The sequence below is a fragment of the Podarcis cretensis genome (genome assembly GCF_951804945.1).
Source record: "Podarcis cretensis genome assembly, chromosome: 13".
Classification (NCBI taxonomy): Eukaryota; Metazoa; Chordata; class Lepidosauria; order Squamata; family Lacertidae; genus Podarcis; species Podarcis cretensis.
Window position 1 is genome coordinate 11846041 of NC_137182.1, and position 16614 is coordinate 11862654.

General features: G+C 46.3%; 1 protein-coding gene across 1 annotated transcript in view; it reads left to right on the top strand.

Moving 5' to 3' along the window:
* LOC307200651 (uncharacterized protein) overlaps positions 1–16614 on the top strand; it is a 33109-nt gene that overhangs the window by 7373 nt on the left and 9122 nt on the right. The window contains exons 2-4 of the mRNA XM_079949359.1: positions 991–1181; positions 4015–4118; positions 13782–16292. Of these exons, the coding sequence (XP_079805485.1) occupies positions 1001–1181; positions 4015–4118; positions 13782–16292 (2796 nt within the window). The 5' untranslated portion in view covers positions 991–1000. The remainder of the gene's footprint in view (positions 1–990; positions 1182–4014; positions 4119–13781; positions 16293–16614) is intronic.

Sequence of the window (16614 nt, forward strand, 5' to 3'; positions counted from 1 at the left end):
ATTCAAAACCTGCCAAGGAGTCCAATTCATTTTGTTTGTTTTTTTAAAAATAATATTTATTAACAGTTTAAAGATTACATAAAAAAGAAAAAAAATACAAAAAAGAAAAAAAAATTAAACATTAAAATACAATACATCACAAAGACAGAAACACTACACAAAACATTAAATTAACAAAACAAACAAAACAATTAAAAAGCACCTCCGGTAATTTCGAAATCATATATTTCATTCCCTTCTTTCGGTGACCTCCTCCAACCTCCCATTTTGTATTCCACTTCAAATAACTCAGCAATTCCTTTCCATCTTCCTCTGTTTCCTGTCCTGTAATTTATCTTAACATATTCTAACCTTATTTTTTTCCTTTAATACATTAACAATCTATCTGTACCTAGTTCCTTATCACCTTTCTGCTAAAGCCATATAACATCATTCCATCATTTTCTAGCATTCATTAATTTTACAATGTTTCTGTAAATAATCTTTAAATTTTTTCCAATCTTCTTCCACTCTTCTCCCTGGTCTCGGATTCTGCCAGTCATTTCCGCCAATTCCATATAGTCCATCAACTTCATCTGCCACCAATTCATTTTGTTGTCTTTTCAAATAGTTTGTAAAAAGTTCCCATTCTTTGAAGTCACAGTTGTCCTTATCTCACAATTTGTATGTCAGTTTAGCCAGTTCTGCATAGTTCATCAATTTGTCTTGCCACTGTTCTTTTGTCGGGATTTCCTCATTCTTCCATCCTTTGGCTATCAAGACACTTGCCGCTGTTGTAGCATACATAAATAAGTTATTTATTTTCCTTGGCAGGTCTTGTCTTACAATCCCTAACAAAAATGCTTCTGGGTTTTTTACAAATGTCATTTTAAACATTTTCTTCAATTCATTATATATCATTTCCCAAAATTTCCAGAATAATGCTGATGGTTTCTGAGCCTCCTGCAAATATGGTTAGACTATTGGTTGACCCTTAGGTTTCCTCTACAGGTTTGGCAGCATGTCTACCTGCCGTACCGTTTGCGTCCGAGGCTACCCTGCCGACTTACCGCCGGAGCGTGTGTCCGACAAGCTGATGATCCATTTTCTGCGAGCACGCAATGGAGGGGGAGAAATTGCCAGCATTGAATTTCCACCTGAATCCCCAGGCTGTGCTATGCTTACCTTTGAGGATGCAACAGGTCACTAGACGAGGAGCAAAATTGTTTGGTATACTGGTGGGGCGGGGAGTGGGTAGCTTACAGGTGAAACTCAGATAATTAGAATATTGTGGAAAAGTTCATTTATTTCAGTAATTCAACTTAAAAGGTGAAACTAATATACTGTGCTTCCTTAAGTCCAGGGTCAATGCAGCCATCTACCAGGAGATTTTGGAGCACTTCATGCTTCATTCCGTAGACGAGCTTTATGGGGATGCTGACTTAATTTTCCAGCAGGACTTTGGCACCTCCCCACACTGCCACAATTACCAAAACCTGGTTCAATGGACATGGGATTACTGTGCTTGATTGGTCAGCAAACCCGCCTGACCTGAACCCCATAGAGAATCTATGGGTCACTGCCAAAAGAAAGATGAGAGACATGAGACCGAGCTATGCAGAAGAGCTGAAGGCTGCTATTGAAGCATCCTGGTCTTCCATAACACATCAGCAGTGCCACAGGCTGATAGCACCCATGCCACACCGCATTTAGGCAGTAATTGATGCAAAAGGGGCCCAAACCAAGCACTGAGTACATATGCATGCTTCTACTTCTCAGAGGTCCAATATTGCTCTATTTGCAGCCCTTGTTTTGCTGATTTCATTTAATATTCTAATTTTCTGAGATCGTTAATTTGGGGTTTTCATCAGCTGTACGCCATAAACATCACAATTACAACAAATAATGGCTTGACTTTTCTTGCTTTGCATGTCATGAGTCTATCTCATATATTAGTTTCACCTTTTAAGTTGAATTACTGAAATAAATGAACTTTTCCACAATATTCTAATTTTCCGAGTTTCACCTATATGTTCATATATAAAACTGAACGTACGAGTGCAGTGGTACCATTAGGAAACTTGTGACCACCTTCACGCCATACACTGAAAGAACCATGACACCACTTCAAATGGTGATAGCTTCCCCCACAGAATCCTGGGAACTGAAGTTTGCTAAGAATGCTGGGAGCTGTTATGAGACCCCCATTCCCCTCCCAGAGTTACAATTCCCATAGCGATCTAACAATAATGCCTCTTTACAGAGATTTATTGAGAATTGTAGTTCTGTGAGGGGGAAAGGCTTAGCCTAAGAACTAATCACAGAAATATAGACACAATACGTAGGCTAATACAGTGGTGCCCCGCAAGACGACCGCCTCGCAAGACGGAAAACCCGCTAGACGAAAGGGTTTTCCATTTTGGAGGCGCTTCGCAAAACGAATTTCCCTATGGGCTTGCTTCGGAAGACGAAATGTCTTGCGAGTTCCTGCGGGTTCCCCCCTTTCCCCCCCTTTTCCTAAGCCGCTAAGCCACTTATCAGCTGATCCTCTGATAAGCCGCTTATCAGCTGATCTGCTAAAAGCCGCTAAACCGCTAATAGCGCTAATCCGCTAAGCTGTCAATGGGCTTGCTTCGCAAGACGAAAAAGCCGCTATACGAAGAGCCTCACGGAACGGATTAATTTTGTCTTGCGAGGCACCACTGTAACTGTTAAATCATATGGAACAGAATAATGATATTCAAAAGGTAGAAATAAATCTATTAGAATTCATATATACAATGTAAAAGGCTAGTGGCGCAGAACGTCAAGCCATGTGTTCAAGATAGGCGTCAAAGGTCATTCTCACAATGGTTATTCAAAGGGTTCAACAAAAGTCGTCTAAAAAGTAAGGTTTTCTCAAATGTTTTTCAAAAGTTCCAACGGAAGACGTCCCAAACGGAAGACGTCAAGGGCAGTGTTTCCAGAATGATACTACTGTTTCATGATAGTCTTCTATCACCTGAAAATACAATACAAAGCATACAACCAATGAATGATAACGGAATTGAGCTACCCGCATACACATTATATATTAAAACAGAATATACAAACCAAAGTGTATAAAGAAAGGTACGTACCCAACATTTTCCACAAAAATATGTAAGTAAGATTCATAAGAACTGCCAGCACCCTTAACAAACTACATCTCCCAGAATTCTTTGGGAGGAAGCTGTGGTTGCTTAAAGTCATCATGCTTTGAATATATGGTGTGTGTGCCCTGTATGTGTCATTTTCCCTAGCACATAGAGATGGTTAAATTTTACATAATGTCTGCAAACCAGTTGAAGAGCTCCCAATTTTTGCAATGTAAATTTCCAGGCGCGAATCCCACATGGCAGAATTTGTAAGATGTTTCCCCCTTAAACGTTGCAAGTTCTTGCTGGAATATTAGTGGATGTTTGAGAAACCCACACCCCAAATCTTACATGGCTTCCCTTTTCTCAACAACATAAAAAAGGGGGCTTGAAAGATGACAGTGACCCAGAGAGTATCTGCAGGGAAAATGGATAACTTGGTTTTCAAATCAATTTGAGGGGCCTGAAATGCAAATCTTTCTGGGCAAGCCAAAGCATTGTGCTGACTTTCTCCTTCTTACCAATAGTGCCCCCCCCAAGCTAAAATCATAGAAGGGGCCGCAAGGGTCATCTAGTCCAACACACCTGCAATTCAGAATCTTTTGCCCAGTGTGGAGCTTGAACCCACGACTCTTGAGTGTCTCATGCTTTACCGACTGAGCCATTCTGCTCTGGAAACGAAAAATCTGCGCAAGCTGAAAAAGATTCAGTTGTGTAGACAGAATCTTTAATTTCAGAATTTTGAAATGTGAATTTTGAGTTGAGGATTTTGGGAAGCAACACTGAGAATTTGAGTAAGAATCAAAGGACTGAGAGAGGTGGAACAGAAGTGTGTGGAGAGCAAATGCGATGAGATTTTGTTCATGAGGGTGTGAGTTGTTGCTAGCTTCTGTTGATTGCTGTTTTTTTCCTCATTCAGTGACTCAGCAGGTACTGAAGGCCAAAAAGCATGTCTTGACTGTCAACGGGAACAAGTACCCTTTGGAAGTGACGGCGAGCGCCGCTGAATTGAACCCCAATGAGGTAATAAAGAGGCTGAGAGGCTTGTTGTCAGGGTGGGGAAGCTGGACTTTGCAGACGCATAAAGGTAAAGGGACCCCTGACCATTAGGTCCAGTCGTGGCCGACTCTGGGGTTGCGGCGCTCATCTCGCTTTATTGCCGAGGGAGCTGGCGTACAGCTTCCAGGTCATGTGGCCAGCATGACTAAGCCGCTTCTGATGAACCAGAGCAGCGCACAGAAACACCGTTTACCTTCCCGCTGGAGCGGTACCTATTTATCTACTTGCACTTTGACGTGCTTTTGAACTGCTAGGTTGGCAGGAGCAGGGACCGAGCAACGGGAGCTCACCCCGTCACGGGGATTCGAACCGCTGACCTTCTGATCGGCAAGTCCTAGGCTCTGTGGTTTAACACACAGCGCCACCCGCGTCCCTTGCAGATGCATAGACTGGCACAAAAGAAAAGGCTCATCATGGAAACCCCAGTTCTGCAATCTGATCAGATCATGCAGATTAAACAAGCTTGCATAGTGATGTTTTGCTAGCCTTGTGACATAGAAAGCAATAGCGATGAGCACCACTTAGCCCGCACATATGCTCTGCTTAACACATGCCCACTCACCATAAGGGCAAGACACTTGTTTTCGTTTCATTTTTAATGTGAACACTGTTATGTAGTAGGTTTCTTGCATTCTAAACCTTTTAGTTTCTGAGTCATTAGTCTTCATCGCCACACTTTTAAATATATTTTTTATACATTTTGATTAGTTTTTTAACATATCATTTTCAACAATCATTTAACATAACTTCTTATCTTATACAATATTTTAGACTTCCGTCAACAACCTCTGACGATTTTCTGTTCTTTATCACTTATTCTGCATTTCTTAATTTCTCTATTACTCTTAATTACCATTAACTAATAATTCTCCTCATAGTCTTTCTAGCAATATTTCAAATAGTCCTCATTACAAAACTTCTTGCAATCCTACCAGTGTAATCTGTTCATTACAATTGCTTCTCAAATAATTCATATATTTACTCCAATCTTCTAAGAATCTCTGGTCCTGCAGGTTTCGAATCCTTCCTGTTAATTTATCTAATTCTGCATAGTCCATTAATTTCCACCATTCTTCTTTCGTCGGTATTTCCTCTTGCTTTCCATTTTTGTGCCAGCCACACTTTTAAATATTATCTCTACTGCCACTGCCCCCCCCCCTTTCTGCATGGAAGGTAGGATTTTCGCTTTGTGGCACATATTCGGGTCATAGCTGTCAACTGTCCCTTAAACTGTCCCATGAGCTTATTTGGCGGGAAACTCCCTCATCCCAGCACTGTGTCCTGCTGCTGTCCCTTATTGATGATGTCCCTTAAATTTCCCGGGTTTCAAAGGAAGCAGCTCCTCTCCCTCCCTCCCTGCCGGCCAGGGAGGAGGGAGGCTCCCAACTGTGTTGCTGGGCTGCGTTGCTCACCCAATAAGGAGTTTAAGAACGACTGGGGGGTGGAGCTTGCATGCCTTGTGCCGATCAAATTGGCCGCCTTGCCTGGGGACTCGCCTTTGCTCAGCGCTTCCCAGCGGAGAGGTGATGGTGGTTTTCCTTGCTGCATCCCCTTTGCTGGGTTGCTGCACTGTGGGAACCACCGCTTGAGGCTTCGTTTGGCTGCCGGCTGGGCTTTCTGCCTTTGGCTCGGAGGGGCTCAGAAGTTGAACATACCTGTGGCTGCTGATCCCTTAATTTCGAGGCTGCTGGTCCCTTATTTTCAAATCTGCAAGTTGACAGCTATGATTCGGGTGCCCCAAGCACTTTGCTTGAATCTAGAGTTTTTCTGCCCCAGAGAGCTGAATGCTGTATTCCCATAAATACTGTGTGCTGAAGTGGTTATCTAAAAAAGGCATAGTTCATAGAAGCAGGATGCACAATGCCTGGTTTCCATCTTACAGCGAGGAGGACACTGTTAAGTGTAATATGTGGGTGCAGTCTTTGGGCAAGAGTTGTGTTTCCGTTGTACTAAGAGTGCAAAAGTACATGGCCGTGGAGCGAAGAGGAGCTGCATCCCATGCACTTAGGCACAGTTTATCTGCAGCTGGGAGGAGCGGGTGGTGCTGTGGTCTAAACCACTGAGCCTCTTGGGCTTGCCGATCGGAAGGTTGGCGGTTTGAATCCCCCTGACGGGGTGAGTTCCCGTTGCTCTGTCCCAGCTCCTGCCAACCTAGCAGTTTGAAAGCACGCCAGTGCAAGTAGATAAATAGGTACCGCTGCGGCAGGAAGGTAAATGGCATTTCCGTGTGCTCTGGTATCCGTCACGGTGTCCCGTTGTGCCAGAAGTAGTTTAGTCCTGCTGGCCACATGACCTGGAAAGCTGCGGACAAACGCCGGCTCCCTCAGCCTAAAAGTGAGATGAGCGCTGCAACCCCATAGTCGCCTTTGACTGGACTTAACCGTCCAGGGGTCCTTTACCTCTTTTTAAAATCTGCAGTCCACTCCCCTTCTGTGGGAGCTCACAAGGACTCAGCTCTGGAACCTAATTTCTGAATGCCAGGGCCCAGCCTCTGAAACAGGTAGCAGCATCATTAAAAATCATTGTGATCCAGTGATTTATTCAGAACATGGACATTAAAAAAAGGAGGGTTTTTTTGGTGGAACAAAATGAAGGTTTTTTTGAATGCAAGTGGATGGATCGTGATTGTGCTGATTTCCCCTAAAAACTCTAGTCTTTGGTGTTCTTCCCTGAATGAAAGTCCACCGCCAGCAGCTTTCTAGAGAGTACTAGTCATTACATTATCTTTAAATAATACAACTGAGATATTTCTAAAACTGGGGTGGCAGGGGGCTGGCTTTTTCTTAAGCTCACCGCAGTGTAGCATCTCCCTTGATGGGAAAATGGATATCCTTGCAACAGAAGCCCAGTCTCTAGGGCAGTGATGGGCAAACTTGGCCCTCCAGCTCTTTTGGGACTACAATTCCCATCATCCCTGACCACTGGTTCTGTTAGCTAGGGATGATGGGAGTTGTAGTCCCAAAAACAGCTGGAGCCCAAGTTTGGCCATCACTGCTCTAGGGACAATGTATGGAATGTGCGCAACACATGAGTAATAACTGTGCATTCATTGACCTGAAAGTTGATTATGTGGACTCGGCCAGTATCCTTCCCTTTGTCAACCTTGGTGGTAACTGTGGTGGAAAAGGAACAGTTTCTGTTGCAGCAGCAAATGCCTCTTTCTCTTGACTCTGCTTGCTGAATTATTGACCGGTCTTCACATCCAATGTTTGTCCTGCCAGTCCAAAATCTTCACAGCATCTGCGCTGTGTAAGGATTATTATTGTCTGTATTATTATTTAAAAAGAAAGCTGCCAAACCCATTATTAACAGTTTGGCAGGGTCAGTGGAGACTGCTTTTGGCTGAGCAGCACAATACTTTCAAACAGAGAAAAGGGCCATAACCAGGGGGTTTTTTTAGCCAGAACTTTCCAGCACCTCTCAGGTGAGCGCCACTGTTATTCTAAGAGAACAAGGGAGGTGTTCGTGGTGTGTTATGGCACCTCTTTTTCTAGAAAAATAGCACTGGTTATAACTCTGCAAGAAGAACATTGTTGTTGTTGTTGTTGTTGTTGTTGTTAATAATAATAATAATAATAATAATAATTTTTATTTATACCCTGCCCTCCCCGGCCAGAGCCAGGCTCAGGGTGGCTAACACCAATAAAATCATAGTAAAAACATAATAGGGGGAAAAGAGGGGGGAGGGACCCAATTTAAAATACAGTTAAAATGCAATTTAAAATACAGTCAAAGAGGGGTTTGGTGACTTTTTGTGTGTGTGTTTTTAAAAAAACCTTACACAGTGCTGAAGTTCTTGCAGTGTTTTGCATGAACATAGAACAGCCTTCATAAGCTCATAGAGCCAACATCTTTTGGAGGTGAGTGGGAAGAACTTGTAACGTTTTCTAACTTGACACTGAAACTGAGCCATGAGTTTCTCTCCAGCTGGTTGGATGCATGCAGAGTTATGGTTAGTGTGTGCTAGAAAGCAGGAAAACAAACCCCCCCCCTTTTTTTTTTTTACTGGCAGTGTAAATTTCTGCATTACAGGCTTGGGATACACAAAATGTGCTTTCTAAAAGTTCCAGCAGTCAGAATGGCCACAGTTAGAGAGCCAGCGAAGAGCTGGGTGTGCATTATGGAGATCTGCTCAGCCTTGCTGGGTTGAGCTGCTGTTGTTTCACCCCCTCTCAAAAGTCAGTTCATCTCAAAACCTGGTTCCAACCTATGAAACTGCAACAGGTTAACCTCCTGTAATCAGCCCCTGAGGAAGAACAGGGATGCAAAGGAACATTCGAATTCATCTTTAGAAATTTAGTAGTTGGGAAAGTTGCTGTGAGCAGCTCTGTCCACAGAGTGGCAACAAAAGACAAGTTTTGAAAGAATATTATCTTCGTTACGGAGTGGTTGTGTTGGGGGGGGGGGGAACCCATCATTTGTAATACGTTTAAGCCCAGACAGAGGGCATTTCTAAGCTTACAAGTTGATTTTACACATCTGGGATTATGGAGCTCGTAAATGCTGTTTAGAGGGAAGGTTGCCTGCTCACATTTTCTGCCAGCTGAATTGTTGATTGATTGGAGTCACTGGACTTTGGAGCGACTATTTACTCAGTAGAGCTGGACGTGCACTTTGAACATGCTCACGCACACACACACTACGCAATGGGGTTTTTTGATTGCGCGCCCAAAACAATAATAATGCATGAATCTTTTTTTTTTTTTTTTGCTTTCTTCCTTTTTAAATTTTTTTATTGGATTTTCACATTTTATAAACACACACACACACACACACACACACACACACACACAAAAACAAACAAAGACAAAACATGTATAATTTCATATCCTTGCTTTCTTAACCCCACTTCCTGACTCCCCCCCACCCCCCCTTCATACATCCTAATTCAAATAATTAGCTCAGCAAGTTCTTATCTCTCATCCTTTACATATTATTGTTATTTTTTTTTAAAGTTAGTTCTTATTACTTGGCCAAATTTTACTTATCCAATTATCTTATAAATATTAAATCCTTTTCTAAGGTCGACCCAAACTCCCTTCCACAAATTTCCCCCTTTTTATAGTAAATATAGGTCATAATAGCCAAACACAAAGGTTAAAATTCTGTTCTCCCCTCCCTCCCTACCCTGGTTTCTGTCCCTTCCTGAATAAATGTCCACAAAACAGTTTTTAGCCTGGATTCCTCACATCTGAGGCCTTCAAGTCTCTGTCAGTCTCTCTCTGCCGGTTTTGTTGGTAACCCTCTTTGTTGGCCGTCAGGTCTCGAAGGAGCTCTAGCACAGTCTCATCAGATTTTCTTCCATCCGAAATACTTGATAGCAGCTGCTGCAAAAGGTCCACTGATCTCCCATGCTCAAAGAGGAAGCCCCAATCATATTTCTTATTTCTTTTAAATTCCAGTGTTCCAAGTGTTCCAGGGGCTTCCTCCTTCCTCTTTCGCATCTTTCGCAGATTTGTAATCCAAAGATCTTCTTCTTTATGTTCTTTATGTTCTAACAATATAGGCTTCTGGTTGGTACTCTCCACCTGTACTTTCTCCACTCCTTCTTCCCTCTCCTCCAGTTCCAAAGATGTCTCTTCTGATTCAGCTGCAGATTTTTTCCCAGTCAAATCCTTTGTGCATTCAGCAGAGTTGCTTGTTTTAGAGTTCAAGGTTATAAGTTGTTTGTTCATAGCCATGCTCTGCTCTTGCAGTATTCCCACGAGAAAAAACATTCTTTCTATTTCTGCCTGTAATTTTCCATCTGCAGCCATTGTAATGTTTCAGAGTTCCCCCTAGGGGGATTCTGGTTACTTAATAATCCTTTCCCAACAGTCCGTTACTTTGTTATTTATAACTACTTTGTTCCCAACCACTTTGATTCAAATGTAACAAATTTAGTCCAGAGAGATGTTAAATAATAAGATTTTTAACTTTAACTGCCCGTTTGACAGCTCCTTTGACAGCTGTCAAACTCCTTGTTCCTTTTCCTCCAGCTCACACACAGGACGCTCCCGGGTCTGGGAGGGGGGGGGGTTTAGACAAAAACTTCTAAAGTTCCACTCTTACTCTCCAGCACAAATCTTCTTCTGTCAAATTCATGGAAATATTATCTTTTAAATCACACCGAAAAGAAAATCTCTCCACCTTAGTTCTCCAATCCTTGCTTTAAATCTTTTGTAGGTAGGGGGGGTGCAGACTTCCCTTTAGCACATCCCCCGGTCGTACCGAATTCAAAGGTAAAAGTTTTAAAGTCCAAATTCCGTTCTACTCACGGGTTATTTCAAGTCCGAATTTCAAGGAAAAAAGTCAGCGCTCTCCGGCCATGGCTCGCGGCTTCGCTCCACTGCAGTAGCGGTCTACTCACAGCACCACGCCACTCTCCGTACCCTCTCCGTAGCCTTTAAAAAGGCTCTTCGTGGGTCGGGGGGCGCTTAAGGTGCCCACCGAGTCACCAAGTCCGCAGGCTTCCGCGCCTGCGGTTTCTGAGGGTCCCCGCGTCGCCGTCGCGGTAGAACCCGTCTCCAGTAGAGCCGATTCCCTCCGGAGCTCGGAGGGAATCCGCCATTAGCCGATTGCGCTAACCCGGAAGTCATAATGCATGAATCTTGACATGGGGATCATCCCAGAAGAGGGAAAGGGTAAGGTAAGGGTAAAAGGACCCCTGACTATTAGGTCCAGTCGTGACTGACTCTGGGGTTGTGGCGCTCATCTCGCATTATTGGCCGAGGGAGCCTGCGTACAGCTTCCGGGTCATGTAGCCAGCATGACTAAGCCACTTCTGGAAAACCAGAGCAGCGCACGGAAACGCCATTTACCTTCCCGCCGGAGCGGTACCTATTTATCTACTTGCACTTTGACGTGCTTTCAAACTGCTAGGTTGGCAGGAGCAGGGACCGAGCAATGGGAGCTCACTCCGTCGTGGGGATTCGAACCGCCAGCCTTCTGATTGACAAGTCCTAGGCTCTGTGGTTTAAAATTGAGGGTGGGAAGCATTGGGCCTTCAGGACAATTGCAGCCCTCCAGATTTAAAATGCAGCCTCATTTTAAAGCAGCTGATAAATCAAGACCATAAGGGGAGGGAAACATAAGGGTCAGACCGAGTCCAAACCAAAGGCCAGGCAGAACAGCTCTGTCTTGCAGGCCCTGCAGAAAGATCTCAAGTCCCGCAGGGCCCTGGTCTCTTGTGACAGAGCATTCCACCAAGTCGGGGCCAGTACTGAAAAGGCCCTGGCCCTAGTTGAGACCAATCTAACCTCTTTGAGGCTCGGGACCACCAAAGTGTTGTTATTCGTGGACCTTAAAGTCCTCTGCGGGACATACCAGGAGAGGCGGTCCCGTAGGTATGCGGGTCCTAGGCCGCATAGGGCCTATGCATCCATAGGACCTCCATACTTAGTATGGAGTAGAGGGCTGCTGAAAGTATGAGTTGTGGGTTGTTGGGTAACGTGGTTTGATGCTGTCTGGGCTGGTGTTGGGGTGGGGATCTCTGTGGAGGTGCAGTCTATGGAGATAAAGAGACTCCCCACCCCTGGTTTCATTCAAAAGGGAAACGGAGGAGGCAGATTATCTCACCCAACCTCTCTGCAAACCTGCAACATACATACATACATACATATGTACGTATGTATGTATGTACATACATACATACATACATACATTCACACACACACACACGTTGGAAAATCAAAGTCATGAGCACCATTGAATCATGACTTGTGGAGTTGGAAGTGGCATCTAGTTTAGCCCCCATGCAATGCAGGAATCTCAACTAAAGCATCCATGACAGATGGCCACCAACTTCTGCTTAAAAATCTCCAATGAAGGAGAGTCCACAACCTCCTGAGGGAGATCGTTCCACTGTCAAACAGCTCTCACTGTCAGAAAGTTCTTCCTATTGGCTTCCAGTATGTTTCCGAGCACAATTCAAAGTGTTGGTGCTGACCTTGAAAGCCCTAAACGGCCTCGGCCCAGTATACCTGAACAGAGGAAAGATGCAAAGAGCTTTTCTCTGTGAGCGAATTGAGTTAGTAGACAAAGGCGCCTTTTCCCCATTGATGGGCATTCCTGCACCATTTTATGGTCCTCACTCGTTTTCTGGTTAACCATGTAAATCCTTTTGTGTTATGCCACACCTCACAGCAGCGACCCCTATTTCTCAGAATTCCAGTCCCCAAAGGTTGGCAGCCCCTGCTTTAGGCTTACCTAAGTGGCCATTTTGTTTATTTCTGTTCTTTCCTGGGCTGGTGTGGATAACCAGCAGCTGAGTTCCTAAAAGAATCAGGTGTTTTGATTCCCTATGGCTTGGCTTCCTATCCACCTCTTGTTTTGGAAAGCCTGATGAGAGAGCGATTTCTAGCCTATGCTGGAGAAAACTGGGTTTACATAGTTTGTCATTTCTTTTTGTAAACCTGGCGTGAAGTCGGACCTTTGACAAAGGTTTTCTTTAAATAAGCCTTCCAAACAACAGTAAATCCTCTTCCACCAAGCCTGGCTTTGCTACCAGAATTGGAATCAGGGCAGGAAAAATGAGTCTTGAGGCAACAAGACTGCAGGTGGGGGCGGGAATGTTCAATGTAGGACAGGCTGACTCCTTTTGTTGTAAAAGGTGCACCAACACCCCTTTTTAATGTGTGAATGGAACAGACAGGTGACTGCCCTCATCATCCCATTTATTTTGGCTGCCAAACGTTTTATTACAGGTGTTTTAACAGGTGGCACTTAAAAGTTAACTGTCCAGGAACATAATGTCAGTTTGTATTTCTTGATTTGAGGTGTAGAGATCTTTCATATTCTGATTAATTCAAGAGGGTTCTGGAAGCTTCTCTGTGTGAAAGGAACAAGCAGAAGGTTCATGATGTTTGGGTTATACCTTCAGAGAAGCTGAGTACAGCTGGCTTAAACTGGGTCTGTTACCTCTTTCCAGTGGCGTAGCGTGGTGGGTGCAGGGGGGGGCTGGCCGCACCGGGCGCAACATCTTGGGGTTAGGGGTAGGGTTAGGGGGTCATTCTGACTATAATAGTAGGGACAGAAGGAGCCCGGGTTTCACTTTTCCTTTTCCTTCTGGTGTGGTGTTCTTTATATAGTATGTTATAGTGTTAAGGTTTAGACTTACTATAAGAGCCAGTGTGGTGTAGTGGTTAAGAGCAGTGGACTCGTAACCTGGTGAACCGGGTTCGCTTCCCTGCTCCTCCACATGCAGCTGCTGGGTGACCTTGGGCTAGTCACACTTCTCTGAAGTCTCTCGGCCCCACTGACCTCACAGAGTGTTTGTTGTGGGGGAGGAAGGGAAAGGAGAATGTTAGCCGCTTTGAGACTCCTTAGGGGTAGTGATAAAGCGGGATATCAAATCCAAACTCTTCTTCTTAAGTCTTTTGCAACTGGTTTTCTTATGGACAGTGCCAATCCTTAGTGTATTGGATTGGTGACCATTATGCTCATTTGCCTTCATTAGCAATAACGGTCTGCGGGATAAAATATAATTGCCTCTCGTCTATTTTTTCAGGAATCCTGCAACGCGTTTTAAGTTTTCACTATGCTAACTATACTTTGGAGTTCTCCTCTGGGTCAGGATTGAGTAGAATTCCAAGACACATAATTCCATCCTTGACATGCCACCTAAGCAGCCCTTGCTTTCCTCCTCAGATCTTTGTACGCGTCTGCATGAAGGTGGATTATGGCCGCTTCCCCGATGGAAAAGACACTCTGGACAGTCTGTGCCAGCAGTATGAGGGCATCCACATCAACTTCAACACTCAGGAGATGACCTGCACTGTCAAAGGCTCCTTTGTGGAGCTGCAGGCCTTCAGCTGTGAGCTGCTGAGGTGCCTCAATAGCAAGCAAAGGGCTGGCGTTCTCTTTGCGAACAGAGGCAGATCTGCTGAGAAGGCTGCGGGAGATGGCGTCTTGCACCAGGAGGAGACTCGGGCAGAGAAGAAGAGGAAGAAGAAGAGGGACGAGGAGGAGAAGGCTGCAGCAGGTCCGTTACAAGTCCAGGAGTCTTCAGAGAGCCTCCTAGAGCCCCTAGAGGACTTCTCCTTAGCGATAGACTCAGACATCTACCTCTACATGCAGAAGTTCTGCAGTGAGGAATTGGGCAACATTTTCCACAAGCAGCAGGTGGGTGTTGTGGACGTCCACAGTGACGGCATCACCACCCTCTACCTGAGAGCAGCATCTGATGGGGCTGGGGGAGTTAGCGCCCTAGTTTCAGCTCACTTGGCGCTCTCCCAGCTTTCTCAGCAACTGGAGGGCACCCTGCGGAAAGAGAAGGTCCACAAGCGAGATTTGGGGATCGGCGGCGGCGGGAGTTTTCCAGCAGAGCTGCAGAGCCTCTACCCTCTGCTGCTGATTCAGGAGGAGGAGGAGGGTTTCTGCCTCATTGGGAATTTGGCGGACGTTTCCCAAGCCAAGCGGCACATCCAGGAACTGATTGCCGCAAGGGGGGCAACGCAGGATCACCGGAGACCCGGCGTTCCCCAGGCAGCGTACCTCCAGGGTCCTAGCTCTCTGCCAGCTCAGCTAGAATCGCCGGCGGAGTCCGTGCCAAAGAAGCTGAACTCGCCAAAGCCCAACAGCAAAGCCGAGCATAAGCTGGCTGCCAACTTTTCAGGTCGGGGTAGCCTACCGGCATGGCTGCCAGCTGCCAGCTTGTTTCCAGCCACAGAACGCCCAGCTCCAGAGAGCGAGCGTTCCCTGCCGTTTTTGTACGCTGCTACTGAACCAAAGAGCCAGATCAGGCAAACTCTGGAATTCCGGAAAGCACCGCAAGGGATGAAAGCAGATCACTCGTCGCCCTCACCTGCAGGCACTGTGTCAAGTTCCGAGGGCTGGGCAAGCCTCGGTCTCACAGAGCCTCCATCCCTCCGTGCCTTCAGATCCTTGAACCTGTTTGATACCACGGGGGCTGCCGACTTCAGAGTTTCCGAACCAAGGCCCCACCTCAGAAGGTCCAGCAGCCTCTCGCTGCAGAAGTCTCTGAGCGGCAATGAGTCCATGCCTGACCCCAGGCTAGCAGCTCAGGTCAATGCAGCCCATCTGAAGCAGGATTCTCAGGAATATCCCCACCGTACTTTGCAGAAGGAGATCAGAAAGGATGGGTTGACACAGGTGGAGTACAGCCAGGAAATGGAGTCTCCGATTACCAAACAAAGGCACTCTTTGCACGCTGTCCAAAGCAATAACGGGAGTCCTTCAGACATGCAAAAAGCAGAGGCCCTTGGAGAGTCTCGTGCTTACATTTACGACAGCTTCACCTACACTGAGTTGGCCATGGATGGACCAGGGGATGAGGCCCTGGGTGAATTGTGTAGATACCTGAAAAATTTCGACGACCGCATTGTCGTCAGCCGGGACAGGTACAAGCTAGGCCTTATGTACCCCCGCGATGAGAAGTTGCAGGTCCTGGAAGTGTTCCGCTTGTTCTCTGCCCGCCGGATGGCTGCCCTGTCCGAGCAGACTCCCTTCCGTGATGGGAAAATTCAGGGCGAGACATCGGCTGCAGGGAGCGCTCAGCAGCCGAATGAGAACAGGAGAGCCAGCGTGCTAGAGAGCTCCCTTGGCCCGGACAGGCTTGCCGGAGACACATCGCCCTCACAGGCTCAGAGACAGGGCAGCGGTTTCCAGCCTGCGCCGGTGCAGAATTTCCCAAGTGACCACAGAGCATGGCAGAGTGAGGCCCTCGACCAAACCCCGGGTGCCAGCAAGCAGGGCCGCTCCAGGAGACTGTTGGCCGAGAGCAGGCAGGGCTTACCAGACAAGTTCCATTTTGCGAGAGACTGCAATAAGGAGGGGAGCAGCCAGGAAACTGAGAGGGCCCCGCTGGGCTCCTTGCCTGACCTGCCACGGCACGCTTCTCCCCCAGCTGGAGAGGGGCTTGCCTCAGATTTGGGCCTGAGAACCGCCAGCCTAGGAAGCGAGTCGGCTGAAGAGTGTGTGCTGTGTCAAAACAGCCGCCCCACCCTGTCCCATGCCCCCTGCCCCCACAAGCCTTGCAGGGCGCGAATCCCAGGAGGCAGCGCTTCGCTAACTCACCCCGGCGCCTCCGCTGGCATTCCCGGAACCTTTGGAGCTTCCACCATATCGCAGAGCCTCCCTGGGTATATCCGAGATCCGACACTCAAAATAACATACAACGTTCCTGACGGCGTGCAACAAGTAAGTACCCAGCTGCCTGCTCCCTCCGTTCCGTCCCATCCCATCTTCGATAATTGTCAAGCTATATTTGAACTCTGCAACGTATGCTCTGTAGTGCATTTTGCAAAGGTTATGAGTCCTGCCAGCAGGAGGGAAAGTCAGGGGGTCTCATCCTAAGCTGCCACCAGCTTACCTACTTAACATCTTGCAGACTCTGTATTTAACCTTCCATTTGTGTTGTGTTAACAGATTATATGTGGGAGAATGTGAATTGAATTGGGGAGTGGTTGGCACTGTGGTCTAAACCACTGAGCCGCTTGGGCTTGCCGATTGGAAGGTTGGC